Consider the following 15,472-nt stretch of genomic DNA (forward strand, 5'->3'; position numbering starts at 1 on the left):
GGACATCAATTTTAATTGAAGCATTTTAACTAGTATATGATCAATGGCATTTATAATATCGTCATCAGGATGATATCATTTCAAAATATTTAATTAACATGTGGCCACTTCTATTAAATAAATCGTTAATATTTAAGTTAATGTATGTACCAAACTGACTATCAATATATTTTATTATTTATGTGTAAGGATTACATAAAATAATGGAATAAATACAATCTCTCCCTAATCCTTGCATATGGGGCATGAAATGAATCCAACAACCTTTAAATCTCTTCCACCTTTTAAGGCATAAATTCTATTAGCAATGCAAGTATCAAGCATAATAAGATTATTCTTATAAACTCTTACTTGTAACTTTTGCCCAATTATTTTAGTCTTGATATTGAAATTTAATAGAAGTATGGGCATAATGAATGTATTATAAAGAGATTTTCTCACAATTTTATGTTCAATTTCTTGAACTAATAAGCACTATTTTCTTGCTCAAATAGATAATAAGCATTCATGCTTTCAGTTTTATGATTTTTTTTTTTCATGAATTAAAACATCATGGAAACATGCTTAGTTTTCTTTCAATCATGTAATTTCTCATTCACTTATGGGAATAAGCTAGTGAATCTAGTTAGCTATCATTCACCAATTTGATTTCACCCAAAGTTTGCTATCAAGAATATCCAACCAAAAGAAAGATACATCATAACATGGCAATCTAGCCAACATACTTTAAAAACTATATATTAGTTAATTCTAGGTCACATACATGTGTTCGTATTGTCTTTGACCCTTGCCTTCATAAATTAAGTAACTTTAGGTCCATATATACGATAATTACATGCGCAAATAACTTCATCATTCTAATAATCCAATTTTACGTAGACATATAATATCAAATACTATTGAATTTGATCACACATAAAACATCATGACAATTTATTTTATAATACTATCAACTTAAATAGTAATATGACCATGATACTAAGTTCAATTCAATTGTAATTATAGTGCATGTACATGAACAAAATCTAGCTAATCCAAGGATGATGGAAAGACATCTGCAATATATTATAAATTACTAGATTATTGCAAGTTACTAGCAGTACACTACATATATTTACCTATTTTCTAGAAAATCATACAGTAGCCATTATTATCATCACAATATAATCCATTAATCAACTACTTTCATATTTGATTAACAAAATAAATGGTTGTACTCAAATTCATATTCAACATTAAAAGAAGATCATAGTGATTATACAACTCCTATCAACAAATTAAAACATCCAAGTGGTCAATAAATTTAATTATGACACCACATATAAAATAGTATGCTACAAAAATAGTGCAAAGAATTTTATTCAAGGTAGCATAAAAATATTACAAATCAGTCACAAATACTTATGAGTCGCTATCAATCAATCGACATATATAATACCTTGAAGAAATCGTATTATATCAAAACTTTAACAAAAATTTCACATTAGACGACACTTAAATAATTAGATATTATAAACCAATGTAAAAAATACAAGTTAGGAGTTAGGCACAAAATATGCTAACTGATTCCCTGAACATATGGGATAAATATTGACTATCCTAAAAGGTTAACTAACAGCTAGTACTATGGTGAGTATACATTGACTAAAGATATATACAATAAGTATGATAACTATAGAATATATGGTAAATATATCCTATGAGTAACGTATGATTACATAGTCGTGTCTATAAGGTTTATTAACTAATACAAAGAGTATGATTCTTAAACCAAAAAGTAATCCAGGATATATATTTGCCTAACCCAGCTTCAATACTAACAATCGAACATAGTATGCCAATTTAGATAAAAATCATAACACCATAATAAAGTACTCGAGTAATACCAAGGGAGTTTTCAATATGATGTAAAGTGATTAATGCAAAACTAATTCAACTGGTTGTAATAGTGAGTTTTTAATAACAAAGTGGCGCACTGACACAGTAGAAACTAATGCAAATATTGTATATTTGTATTAGTTTGGGAAACTATTAATGGGTAAGTATTAAGTAAAACATATAAATAATGATGCAACTACTCGACTTCCTTTAATACCAGTATCCACTAAGTTATGTGTTAATTACTTGATAAACAACTAGTTGTAGAAGTTGTGCAATTTTACTTTTAATTTTAATGCAATTTATACAAACAACCCGTGTCCATGATTATAGATTAACATTCAACGAAAGTAATATGCATAATCAAATAGTATATATTTGATCTTTTCACAAACAAAACCAATTAATCTGGTAAAGTCAAAGAATCCGAAACGATTCATGCATGCTGATAATTATAGATAGCAAAGTTTTATCAATTAATCAGGCAAAATTAGTGAAACCGTAAGCGTACCTTCCATTGCGATCTAATTTAAATTGTAGTATAGAACAATCATGATTAACAATATGAATACGTGTTATGAAATTAAGAAAAAAGAGGAGAAAGTGGGGGAGAGAATAAATCTATATTCTTATTACTGAATTATGTAGGAGTACATATATATATATACATGTGATACAATTAGGGTTTTCTTGTAGAAAAATAAACTTAGTATATCTAAAATATTTTAAATAATCATAAGGGTATAATGGGCATCCACTAAATGCATATATTATATAACAAAGGGTTATTTAATGAGTATAATAAGGAGTTACTTTGTCAGTATATAGGGGTTACTCTGTCAGTGTCATAGGGATTACTTCGTCTTTATACAAACGGCCACACGGTGTGGCCAGCCGCACATTAAACATGTTAGTAATTATATATATAGGAATAAAGGAGTATTGAAATTAATTTTATATATATATATATATATATATAAAATCATTGAGCATAGGTTGATGACATAAATAAACTCACTTTTAATTTTTTTTAAATCAATGAAAATTAATAAAATATATATTTTGCAATCAATATAATTTACATAATATAAACTAACCAAAATTAGTATGTAATAATATATCTCTAGTTTTTTTTTATTTTTTTATTATTATATATACAAGTATTTTAGATATTAGATAAGTGAATCATAAAGTGACATTTTTCAGCTCTATATTGATTTACTTGTCTTAAAATATAATATGTTGATATAGAATGATCTTAGTAGTATAATAATTGATATTATTATAATGTATTAAATTTTATTATACTACCATATGTAGTTATATTATATGAATATACTTCCTCAAAAGAAAATATTATATGAATATATCACACTAATTGATCTTATTAGTATAATAATTGATATTATTAAATTATATTGTACTATATTTTTTTATACTACCAATTATAGTTATATGAATATATAAAGTTATTATACTGATCGACCTTATTAGTACAATAATGGATATTATTATACTATACTATAATTTGTCCATTAAATATATGAATATATTATACTTGTATAGGATAGCTCCTATTGAGCTATCTCCTCCACCTAGCTCGACTTGGGAGGTGCATCTCATTACCCAGCATGGCGTATCAAAGTTAAAACAACTCAATAAGTCAGCGTTACAACTAACTCGTACGACCTCTGGCTCGGACGGAGTTCGTGCACCTATAAATAGTACATCAAGTACAACAATAAAGGGGTTAGATACTTTGAGTTTCCATTAGTTTTTCTCTCTAAAAAAGTACTTTCTTTCACTAAAACACAAGCTAACATTAGCTTTGAAGGGCGGTTTCTCGAAACCACCCTCGAGGGCGGTGACATGTGTTGCCTGTACAGGTGTCCCAGTTGGACTCGGTTGATTCTCGGCCCCAAACCACTAGTATCACACCTACTGGAACAATACTAATTGATCTTATTAGTATAATAATTGATCTTATTAGTATAATAATTTATTATATAGTCTTATACTTTGTCCATATAATAGTGAATATATCACAATAAAATTTAGTTGATGAATTATTTAGGGGTGAAAATTTCAGCGAGAAATTTTTTAACCCCAGAGCGATAATCGAAATGTATCAAGTTGTAGGTCAAACTTCCTTTGTTTTAGTATATTATACAACACAAATTCTTGATTAAACCACATTTTCATTAATTTATTACAATGCTTATTAAAATCACTTTAAAAATATTTTAAACTATCATTTTCCTTACATAAATTTTATCCTTAACAATAATAATATATTAAATTAATTTTTATTGCCTTTATATCATATATTCTTAATTATTACACATTTAAATACAACCAAACTCAATACAAATTAAAATTACCCTAAAAAATTTAAAATTATCCTTAAATTGACCGTTTTACTATAAAATTTCCGACGGATTTCCTACGCAATAAAAATCCGTCTGAATTTATGGGCTTTCCAAACGGAATATTTCGTCGGAAAATATATATTCCGAAGGAATATTCCGTCGAAACGTTGAATTTCCGACATAATCAAAATCCGTCGGAATCTTATTTTAGAAAAAAAAACAAATTCTTTTACAAACTAAACCCTAAAACAGCCCAAATCCCCCATTTCCGCCACTTCCCCTTTCTCCTTCTCTCTCCTCTCCTCTTCTCTTCTCTTCTCTTTCCTCTTCTTCTGGATTCCTCTTCTCTTCTCTCCCCCTTCTCTCTCCTCCGCCCTCTCTCTCTTCTCCTTCTCCTTCCTCCATTTCTCTTCTCCTTCTCAGTTCGATCTCCTCTCTCCTCCGCCCTCTCTTTCTCTCTCTTCTCCTTCTCCTTCCTTCTCCTCCCTTCTCCTTCTCATTTCTCGTCTCTTCTCCTTCTCATTTCTGCTCTCTTCTCCTTGTGCAACCAATTATAATTACCACCACCATCGCCGCTGCGTAACCAACACCACCGCCACCACGGGGTTTGTTTTGTTTATTTTCAAGGTTTTTTAGGCCAAATTCGACCATTAAAAGCCTAGATCTAGACTTTTCATGGCCGAATTTAGCCTTGTTAAAACGTTTTCGTGGTGAAATTCGAGCCCATTTCAATTTAAGGTATGTTTTATTATTTAATTTTTCGATTTTCTGATTTTTTTTCTTTGTTTTTTTTAAATTTTTGGGTGTAAAGTTGTTGTGTGTGCGTGTGTGATGTGTGGGTTGGTGGTGGGTGGCGATTTTTGAAGGTGGTGGGTGGTTTTGATGGTTTCATGGGTTTGATGGTGTGGGTTTGGGTGGACGTCTGTTATAGATCTGGGTGGTTTCGGGTAGTTTCGGGTATTTTCGGAAGGTTTCGGGTTTGGGTGGTGGTTGTGGGGTGGTGTGGGTTGGTGGTACGGGTTAAGGGGACTGGTGGGTTAAGGTGGGTGGTGTGGGCTGGTGGAGTGGTGGGGGCTGGTGCAGAGTGGTGGCGGTTAAGGGGTAGGTGAGGTCGTGGGCTGGTGGTGTGGGGTGGGGAATGGTGGCGGTTAAGGGGTAGGGGGCAGGGGATGTAGGCTGGTGGCCCTGGGTGTGGGTGTGTGTGGGGGTGGTCTCAGCAGGTGGGGTGGGGGGCTATTTTTTTTTTTTATTGACTTTTCCGACGGAAATTTCCATCGAAATATTCCTCTTCCAACGGAAATTTCCGTCGGAATATACCTCTTACCGGAAACCAATCCAACTCTGACGGAAATTTCCGTTGGAAAATTGCGATGGAATTTCAATTAAAGTCAAAACAGCGCCGACAGAATTAGATCCGTCGGAATAACGCCTTCCGACGGAATTTCCGTCGGGAAAGGTCGAATTTCCTACAAAGGGTATTGCGACAGACTAATTCCGACGAAATTCCATCGGAAGGCTTGATTCCGACGGATTTTCCAATGTTTCTGACGGAATTTTTCCGTTGGAATCCAGCTGTTTTCTTGTAGTGACTTGACGTTCTAATTTTTCGCCAAGTGTCATGCCATGTAGACGACAATTATGCATAAACATGTCACGTTAGATAACATGTAAACGATATAGAATAGATTATTTAGAATAAAAAGTTATTTAAGAGTTTATTTTTGATAAAATTTTAATCTAGTAAATAAAATCGAGTCCCGTAACCAGACCAAGAGACAACGATACATGATGTTCCAATTTTTTGCCAAATGTCGCGCCACGTAGGCGACAACTATACATAAACATGTCATGTTAGATACTATGTAAACGATATCGAATAGATTTTTTAGTATAAAAAGTTATTTAATTAAGAGTTTTATTATTTATACACTTATAATCTTTCAGATACATATAATAATTTATAATTTTTAATAAATATCTTATAAAATTGCAATTTTTGCATCATAAAATTCGTTTTAAAAAATAATTTAAAACAAGATATATTTAAAAAATATACCTCATTTGTCCTTTAAATGCAATACTTTGACTTTTGCACTATTCATATACTCTAGTTTGATTAGCTTTTTTAATTAATAATTAAGAAAAATATAGTCATGTGAAATCTTATTAGATTTATCTCGGTTTATAGTTTATTAATCAAATTTTTACAATTTTTCTATATGAGTTATAAAAGATACTTGTTTAGGGGATTTTACCCCGCCACGTGGACCAGTCACGTGTCGCCACGTGGACCAGTCACGTGTCGCCACGTGTCCTCCACGTGGGTCAATTAGAGCCCGCCACGTGTCACCTCGCAAGAGGTCCAGAGTGGACCTATAAGGACATGACACGTGGCCAACTGCAAAGCCCGTCAGGATGAGCAGCCCGCAGCGGCCCAATTCCTTGGGCTGGCCCAATCAGTCCTAGGTTTTCCAAGAAACCTAGTATTGGGCCCATCTCCCCTCTATAAATACAGAATGTTTCCCTATGGGGAACAGGTATTCAGAAATTATCAAACACACAGAGAGCCTCATATCTTATCTGATATACTCTCTCCTATTCTTTACTCTCAAAGCAGAGCATTCGTCAGTCACCTGACACCCCAAAACAGAGCAATCTCATATTGCAGATCCTCTCTTGGAATCCAAGGGAGGCTTTATTTTCCGCATCTTTACTCCTCAAACACGTTCTAACTTGATCGTTGGAGGCGGAACTCCCACCAAAAGGAGTCTTCGTTATTTTGCAGGTACAAGCGTCCAGAAGACAGTCTTGAAATTGTAACTCTCCCGCAGGACATCAAAAAACCCCGAAACATTTGGCGCCGTCTGTGGGGAGAGTACTTTTAAGATGGCTTCACAAGAGCTTGTACCAACTCTAAGTGAGAAGCGGCCATTGGCCGACGTCCAGGTCTACTCAGACCAGGACACGGATGACGACTATGAAGTCGACACTCACACGGCCCCTGACGGGTCTCTAAGGACTCGGCGAGTCCGTCCCACCGAAAGGAGGGAACGGATCGTCGGCCAGGCAGGGCCCAGTGGACCAGCCGGTCAGCCGACTGCTCCTCAGGAGGCCGAAGGATCCGCCCCTATCACCAGAAACGAACTCATGAGTCTCATGACTAGTTTCAGAGGGGAAATCAAGGATCTAATTACTGAACGGACGGCTGTCTCCACCAAGGAACAGTTGGCCAAAAAGACCTCTCATTCTGGGAGGAGCAAGCCGATCAAAGACCGAGAGGCGACTCCTTACCCTAAGCCAAGGGTAGGGCCAAAGCCCTCGACACTCTTGGCCGGACTCAACATTCCTGCGCCAGGAAACAGAAAGGCCATCCGGCACATTCAACCGGATGGTTCAAAGAAAACATATTCCGATGCTCGGATGATAATCCAACAGAAGAGGAATACTCAACTATCAGAGCCGGCCTCCACAGCTAACTTTAATGATAGTTTTCAGAATACCTCTATGAGGTATTCCAATCAACCCCAAGGGGGGACAGACAGGCGGCACGTCCGCCCAGTCCACCCCTCAATTGTACCAGGCGGCCCGTATGTGCCTCAGCAGCCATACGGGCCGTATGGACAATTTAATATGCAGCCTACCCTTTTTGGGGGACAAGCGGCACCTACAGTCCAGCCTCTGGACTGGCAGCTTCGGCTGCAAAGACTTAGGGAACAGCCTACTGCTTTCTCCAAGGAAATAATTGAGGCTGCCCAGCCGGCCAAAGTTAAAAATGTATTGGTCGGTACCTATGATGGTACCACCAATCCGGAAGACCACTTAATGGCGTACACCAACCTTATGTATTTATAAGGGTTGGATGACGCAACTTGGTGCAGATGCTTCCCGGCCACATTAAAGGGCGTCGCCCAGCAATGGTTTGGCAACCTGCCAGCCGGGTGCATCAACAACTTTAGGACGCTTGCTTACCTATTCGCGTCCAACTTCTCGATGAATATCCCTGCTAAGAAAACAACCCTTGATTTGGGCATTATACAGCAGGGAGAGAGGGAAGGGTTGCGCTCATACATCAAGCGTTTCAATCTGATGAGAATACAGATTCAAGGGCTGCCTGATGAAGTAGCCTACACAGACTTCTTCAAGGGTCTGAAGGACGGGTCGGCCTTCAAGTTCGACCTCGTCAGGAATAGGGTTGCTACCCTCCAAGAGGCATAGATGGAGGCGGACGCCTATATCCAGGCGACCGAACTCTACAATGTTGGAAAACAGTCGAACCCAAAGAGGTCCGACAAAAAAGAGAGTCGGCCTCACCAGCCGACCAAAAAAGAAGAAAAAAGAAAACAAGTCTGGGTGGCCGAGTCTTCTGACCAGCCGGCCCAGAAGAAAAAGAAAGAAGGGAAGACGTACTCCCCGAAGTACGAATTCAACAAAGACTGCTACTCCATCCTCATGGAGATAAAGGACCGGGTCCCCATTGAGAGGCCGGCTCCTATGAAGGGTTCTGCTAAAACTCGGAACCGAAATAAATACTGAACCATGAGGATGTCGGCCATGAAACCAATGAATGCTTCAGTCTCAAGCGTTTGTTGGACCGCTTGGCTGATAAGGGGGTGTTGAAGTCTTACGTGCTGAAGTCAAAAGTTACCCTACCAGCACACTCTAGGGAGCCTCCTAAGAAAAAACCCAACTCTGTTAATAGCTCGGATACGGATGAAACTCCTATCTATACTATAGCAGGCGGTTTTGCTGGGGGTGGCCCGACCATTCGGGGTAACAAAGACTATGTCCGAGGCCTTGAAATTAACTCGGTGGACGAGGGGCAGGCGTCCAAGGACCCCTTCCCCGAAGTCATAATTACTGAGGAGGACCGAGGACAGGTCAGAAGACCGCACGATGACCCCGTGGTCATCGAACGCAAAGTGGCCAACCAAAGAGTTGGCCGCATTCTTATTGACACTGGGAGTTCTTCGGACCTCATCAGTCTCAAGTGCCTGACAAAGCTCAGGTACAATTCTGAAAGCATGCACCAGGTCTCTCATCCCTTAGTAGGATTTGGGGGTGGTGTAGTACACTCGGTCGGACGGATAGATCTACCCGTCCGCCTGGGCGAGAAGGGAAAGGGACGACACATGGTTGTCCGATTCTTAGTTGTTAAAGAGCTGACAGCCTACAATATGATTATGGGGCGTCCCACCCTTAATCAATCCAAGGCTGTAATCATCCTATCTCTCATGCTTCTCAAATTTGAGAGGAATGATGGAACAGTCGGCTCCCTAAGGGGAGACCAGAAAATGGCCAGGAAGTGTTATCTCTCTGATGTCAAGACCACTGCGGCCGTCGGCCCCAGTGAAGAAATGGCGCCTGCTACAACAGTAGCCGGCAAAAAGAGGAAAGTCACCCAACAGGTCGCCGAGAAAAATCAAAAATAGCAGTCACTTCTCGGCCAAAGGCCGGATGAGCTTCGTCCCCAGCCGGTCGAAAACACTTGGACATTGTCCTGGATGACTCTCGTCCTGACCGAACTATTAAGGTTGGGACAACTGCTTTTGCTGAACTTGGTGCAAATTTGCACCAGCTCTTAAAGGACTTCAAAGACATCTTTGCCTTTGAAGTGGACGAGATGCCTGGCATCAGCCCGGATCTTGTCGTACATAAACTCGCTATGGATCCCAAAATGAAGCCAATCAGGCAAAAGAAAAGGAACCATGGCGAGGAAAGAAGCCAGGCGGCTGCCGCCGAAGTTAAAAAGCTTTTAGAAGCTAAGTTCATTCGGCCATGCTATTTTCCTGACTGGGTCGCTAACGTGGTCCTTGTGAAGAAGCCGAATGGAACTTGGCGCATGTGTGTGGACTACACAGATCTGAACAAGGCGTGTCCAAAGGACAGTTATCCTCTCCCAAAGATTGATAGTCTGGTCGACTCTACAGCCGGCCATGCCTTGATGAGCTTTATGGACGCCTACTCTGGTTTCCACCAAATACCCCTATGGAAGAAAGATCAAGAGAAGACGGCTTTCGTCACTGATCAGGGGTTATTTTGTTACACAGTAATGCCGTTTGGTCTAAAAAATGCGCCTGCTACCTTCCAGAGAATGATAAATTATGTCTTCTTCAATCAGATTGGAAGGAATGTAGAAGCGTATATTGACGATATGATTGTGAAATCCAAACTCCAGACGGACCACCTGGCAGACCTCCGAGAAACATTCACCACACTCAGGCAGCACCATGTCATGCTAAATCCTAAAAAATGTGTTTTTGGTGTTGAGTCTGGGAAGTTCCTCGGATTCTTAATTGACCAAAGAGGGATAGAGGCGAACCCTGAAAAAATACAGGCGGTCATAGACATGCAGTCGCCCCGCTCTGTAAAGGAGGTTCAAAAGTTAACTGGTTGTCTGGCGGCCTTGGGAAGATTTCTCAGCCGGTCAGGCGATAAATGCCTCTACTTCTTTCAGGCAATAAAAAAGAAAGCTATGTTCGAATGGGGGCCGGATGCTGAGGCGGCCTTCCAAAAGTTGAAAGAACATTTGCATTCTTTGCAAAGGCTCGTAAGCCCTCTGGCCGATGAAGTCCTGTACATGTATTTGGCCGTCTCTGACCATGCGGTCAGTGCCGTCCTTCTTGCTGAAAGAGACGGCTGTCAGATCCCTGTTTACTTCATCAGCCATCACTAGGTGAAAATACGAATTCCCCACCGGTTCAAACCCCCCATTACGCACCGGTTTTGAACCGGTCTCGATTTGGGGGGTGCTAAAACCCCATAGATTTCGCACCGGTTCAAAACCGGTGGGAAAATGGCTTTTCGCACCGGTTCTTTGGGAAAACCGGTGGCAAAAACTGCACTTTTCGCACTGGTTTTTACTTAGAACCGGTGCTAAAAGTCCCCAAAAAAATTTTAAAAAAACTTTTAGCACCGGTTCTAAGTAAAAACCGGTGCTAAAAATGCCCAAAAAAAATAAAAAAAAAAATTTTTTTTTTTGCATTTTTTTCACTTAAATTGATATATAAACACTAACATATATATAAAGTTACATATTTTCATTAAAAAAAGCCGTAATATTACAATTTTCGTCCAAAAAAAAATAAAATACAAGGTCATACACAAATAAAAAGCAATTTGAACAATTATAGCCCGAACCACGAGGATACACATTGCTGCAACAACAACACATTGCTGAAACTATATATGCTCAATGGTTCATTAAGTGTAATCCAATGCTTCACCTTGTTACCAAACTCTCTATAACAAAGGCCTGCGTAGTCACGAAAATAATCCCTGTCCAGTAAAATAATATGTAATACATCAGATATACATTAAAAAGAAAGCTATTAGATGCAATAGATGCCACCTATCTTGAAAAATTGCCAAGTCAAAGGGAACAATGTGATAATGTCTTGTATATACTTGAATTCAATTTAAATTCTCCAATTAGGTTTTACTACCAATCCGATTGCTTGTGCTTAAGGCTTCATTGTCAGATTCAATTCACGCTTTTATCTAATCAACAACATCCTAGGGATTCCTAGCTCTAAACACCTTGCAATTTCAAGATTTTCTGGGCTCAAATTTGGGGGTTTAACCACTAGATACCTTTCTTTATCCTCTTTTTTTTAATGATGCTTGGAACTTACAGGTACAATGCAATCCACTAACTTGTTACCAAGACGTAGTGTGCCACCACAAAGGGAAACGCCAAAAAGTTCAGTGCATAATTCAGGTTTAACAGTAGAGACCAAGAGGTCTGTTGAAATTGCTTCTCAACCCAAGAATCTCCATGGCCACACCAATGAGAGATCGTCTGTCATCGATCCTCAGGAAGATGCCTTACTTACGCCTCCTTCCTTCACCGCTACTATCACCAATACCTATGATGACAAGTATAATCCATTTGGAGGGCACATCAAGGAAGATCAACTTACCTGCAAAGCTGGTGTTGACATCAATGTTTCCTCTGGTGCACAATCTAAACATTGTCAAATGGTGGAGGGTTCAAGGAAAGTCAAATTTTCACTGGCCAGCTCTGCCAATTCACAGGGTAATTTATTAGAATTCATTTTTCACACGTTTCAATTATGACACCTTTTATTCCTTAGAACAAAACAACTCAAATTTTTGCTTGTTACCAAAGAGTTCATATCACTCTTATGATTGTGCTTTTGCGTCGAAGTCGTGCTACAAGTGTGTTTGACTGTTGTTCATTTTTACTGCTGCCATTTTTGTTCAGAATTGCACAACTTTTTCTTAAATTAAAATTCATCTAAATTAGGTTGGTATTATATTGCATAATCATCAAATTTAGAACTTGCCTGTTCAAATATAAATCAATTGTGAAATTGTGGGAAATGTACCTTTTCCTTTTCTTCAATGCTGCTATTAATGCAGGAACTGATGGTCAAATGGCCACCAGAATGGATTTGGCCACCAGATTGGACAACTTACCTTCTCATATGGATTCACTTGCATTGACAGAGTTGGAGTGGGACGCGGTTAATCAAGCAGAGATTTCCAATGTCATTAACAATGAACCAAAACTTCAGGATGCTGTCAGTGCTGATGCAGATGGTTGTTCGAGAGGTGATGGAGGCTCTTCAGTACTAGCAGTAAGAATGTCATCTCTTCAGAACCAGCTGCACCACTTGAGAGATTTCCTGCATAATGATGTAAGCCATCCAATGACCCAATCCAAGAAATCCAACAACATAACTTGCAGCAAGCTAAAGTACCGGCTGATTTATAAGTGAGTATGACTTGCCTAGAAAAGAATTAATGTTAGAGAACAAGTTCTTAGGGCTTATTTTCTAAAAGAGGCACAATATGATGCCAAAAATTTTTACAAACAAGTGCAGATAAAATCCAAAGCATGCCTTTACCTTCTATATTTATCTATACAGTAAGGATATGCAAGCAAACCTTTTCTTGTTAGCCCAAGTATGATGGGGTTGATAAGCACCCATAGGAATTTATGTGTCTTTAGTACCGGCTAAGGATCGTTGGTTAATGTTAGCAGATCCCATTAAAACATACTCATCATAAATCTGCGGTACTTGTATGAATCTGAAATCTGATAGAATCATGTTGTCAGGGAACACATATGCAGCTTCATTTAATTTAAAAAAACTATCAGTATATCATCTATCTAATGATCAACTTAAAAATTGAAACAAAAACACACGGAAGTCCTAACAATTTCAAGCATAACAAAGAGCAAAAAAGCAGATTGATTACTAAATTAAGCATCACCAAATTAAAGTTTACTAAATCGAACACAAAAATCTAGCAGTGTAATAATCTCACCCATAAACTGCAATACAAACCCAAAAATCTCAAAAAAACACGAAAAGCTATAAATCCGACAATTCAATAACACAACATCGCTAGCAGATAAAATTTCATTACTGTTCAACCAAAAACATAGAAATCTTCAAAACTTAAAACTTAAAACTCGAAAAAGCACATATTTTAGGGTTATTTGATTCAATTATCAAATTATGCTCGAAAAATAACATATTTTAAGGGATGTTTGATTCAATTATCAAATTAGGGTCAAAAATTCAGAGAGAAATTGGATTCAAACATCAAAAATAGTTGAGATTTCGAACCCTAAACTTACCGCATTAACAATTAAAATGAATCAATGTGGTAAGTTGAGGAAGTCAATGTTTGTAATTTATGAAACAATGGAAAAGGTCAGGAAATACCCACTTCAATCATGAATCCTGAAAGAGGAAGTATAACTAACAGTAATAGAGGGTTTGACCTCAACCCAACCCTACTATTACAACATAATCCACCCAAAATCTCAAAGCAAACCACAAAGAATAGAAAACCCTAAATCAACGACTAACCCTAGATTGCGAAGCTATTCAATAGACTAGGAAGACCACGAAATATTTCTTACCTCGAAGCTGCTACAATGGAGTTGGAAAGCTCGGAATGCGCTTCAATGAAGGTCACAAAGCTCGACAGTATGCGCTTCAATGGAGGAGATAGCTATATATGGAGAGAAATAGAGGAGTTGCGCGGCAATGGAGGTGAGAAAGCCCAGGGAATGCGCTTCAATGGAGGACAACCTATGCGTGAAGGAGATGGTGAGGGCAGGCGAGAACGAGAGAAGAAGATTAATTGAAGGGGAAGCAGGGGAATGAAATTGTTCGTGCTGAAGGAATTGAAGAAGAAAAGTATTTCACGGTTTTTTTTTTTAATATGCGTACTTTCCCCACCGGTTTGGGTTGAACCGGTGGCATATCCATTTACCCTTTTTTTTTTTTTTTAAACAACACATTTAGCACCGGTTCGAACCGGTTCGAAAACCTACATTTGCCACCGGTTTCAAAGGAACCGGTGGGAAAAGTAAATATCCGAATCCCGCCCAAATCTTTTCCCACCGGTTTTTAAGAACCGGTGGGAAAAGGGGGGTGCCTTTTTCAATTTTTCTACTAGTGCATGTATTGAAAAATGCCGAGCTGAGGTACCCCATGGTCGAGAAGTTTGGCCTGGCCCTCTATATGGCCGTGAAGAAGCTAAAACCATATTTCCTGGCACACCCGGTCGTGGTATATACTGATCAGCCTATCAAGCGGCCCCTGACAACCATGGAGTCGTCAGGCCAGATGATAAAATGGGTAATTGAAATCCAAAGCTTGGAGATCACATTTGAGCCAAGGAAAGCAGTGAAGGGACAGGCACTTGCCGACTTCATTGTTGAGGTGACCAGGCCGCTTGATCTTGGCAATTCAGACTAAGTCTGGAAGGTCTATGTGGACGGGAGTTCCACAGCAACCGGCTGCGGTGCAGGCGTCATATGCCAGTCTCCAGAAGGGGACAAATATGAGTACGCACTACGCTTCAAATTCCAAGCCTCAAACAATGAGGCCGAATATGAAGCTCTATTAGCCGGCATCCGCATGTGCAAGGCGGCCGGGCAAAGAAAGTTGGCGCCTGTTCTGACTCACAACTGATTGTAAGCCAGTATCACGGTGACTATGAAGCCACCCATCCGGCCATGATCAAATACTTACAGGCGGTCAAGGAAGAGGCCGGATCACTTGACGAGTTCCACCTAAGTCAAGTACCAAGGTCCGAGAACAACCAGGCGGATGCCCTCTCCAAATTGGCATCATCCGCCTCATGTGATACACCTCAAACCGTCTTCTGGGAAGTCATGAAAAAACGAAGTATAGAGGAACCAATTGGGATTTTAGATCGAAGTTCCACATGGATGGATG

The 15,472-nt window shown here is 38.9% G+C and overlaps 1 protein-coding gene across 1 annotated transcript; it reads left to right on the plus strand.

The window, feature by feature from the left end:
• Window positions 1-11,327: 11,327 nt before the first annotated feature.
• LOC110696983 lies at window positions 11,328-13,085 on the plus strand. The gene is made up of 2 exons (XM_021874316.1): window positions 11,328-12,282; window positions 12,630-13,085. Exons 1-2 carry the CDS (start codon window positions 11,886-11,888, stop codon window positions 12,986-12,988), a joined length of 756 nt encoding a protein of 251 aa, XP_021730008.1. The 5' UTR covers window positions 11,328-11,885; the 3' UTR covers window positions 12,989-13,085.
• The last annotated feature ends 2,387 nt before the right edge of the window (window positions 13,086-15,472 follow it).

This window comes from Chenopodium quinoa, unplaced genomic scaffold (genome assembly GCF_001683475.1).
Source record: "Chenopodium quinoa cultivar QQ74 unplaced genomic scaffold, ASM168347v1, whole genome shotgun sequence".
Taxonomy (NCBI): domain Eukaryota; kingdom Viridiplantae; phylum Streptophyta; class Magnoliopsida; order Caryophyllales; family Amaranthaceae; genus Chenopodium; species Chenopodium quinoa.

Bases quoted from the DNA above. Each gene is read 5' to 3' on its own strand.
- LOC110696983 (XM_021874316.1), top strand. From the start codon at position 11,886: ATGCAATCCACTAACTTGTTACCAAGACGTAGTGTGCCACCACAAAGG. The intron at 12,283-12,629 runs GTAATTTATTAG...CTATTAATGCAG, and splicing joins CAGCTCTGCCAATTCACAGG to GAACTGATGGTCAAATGGCC.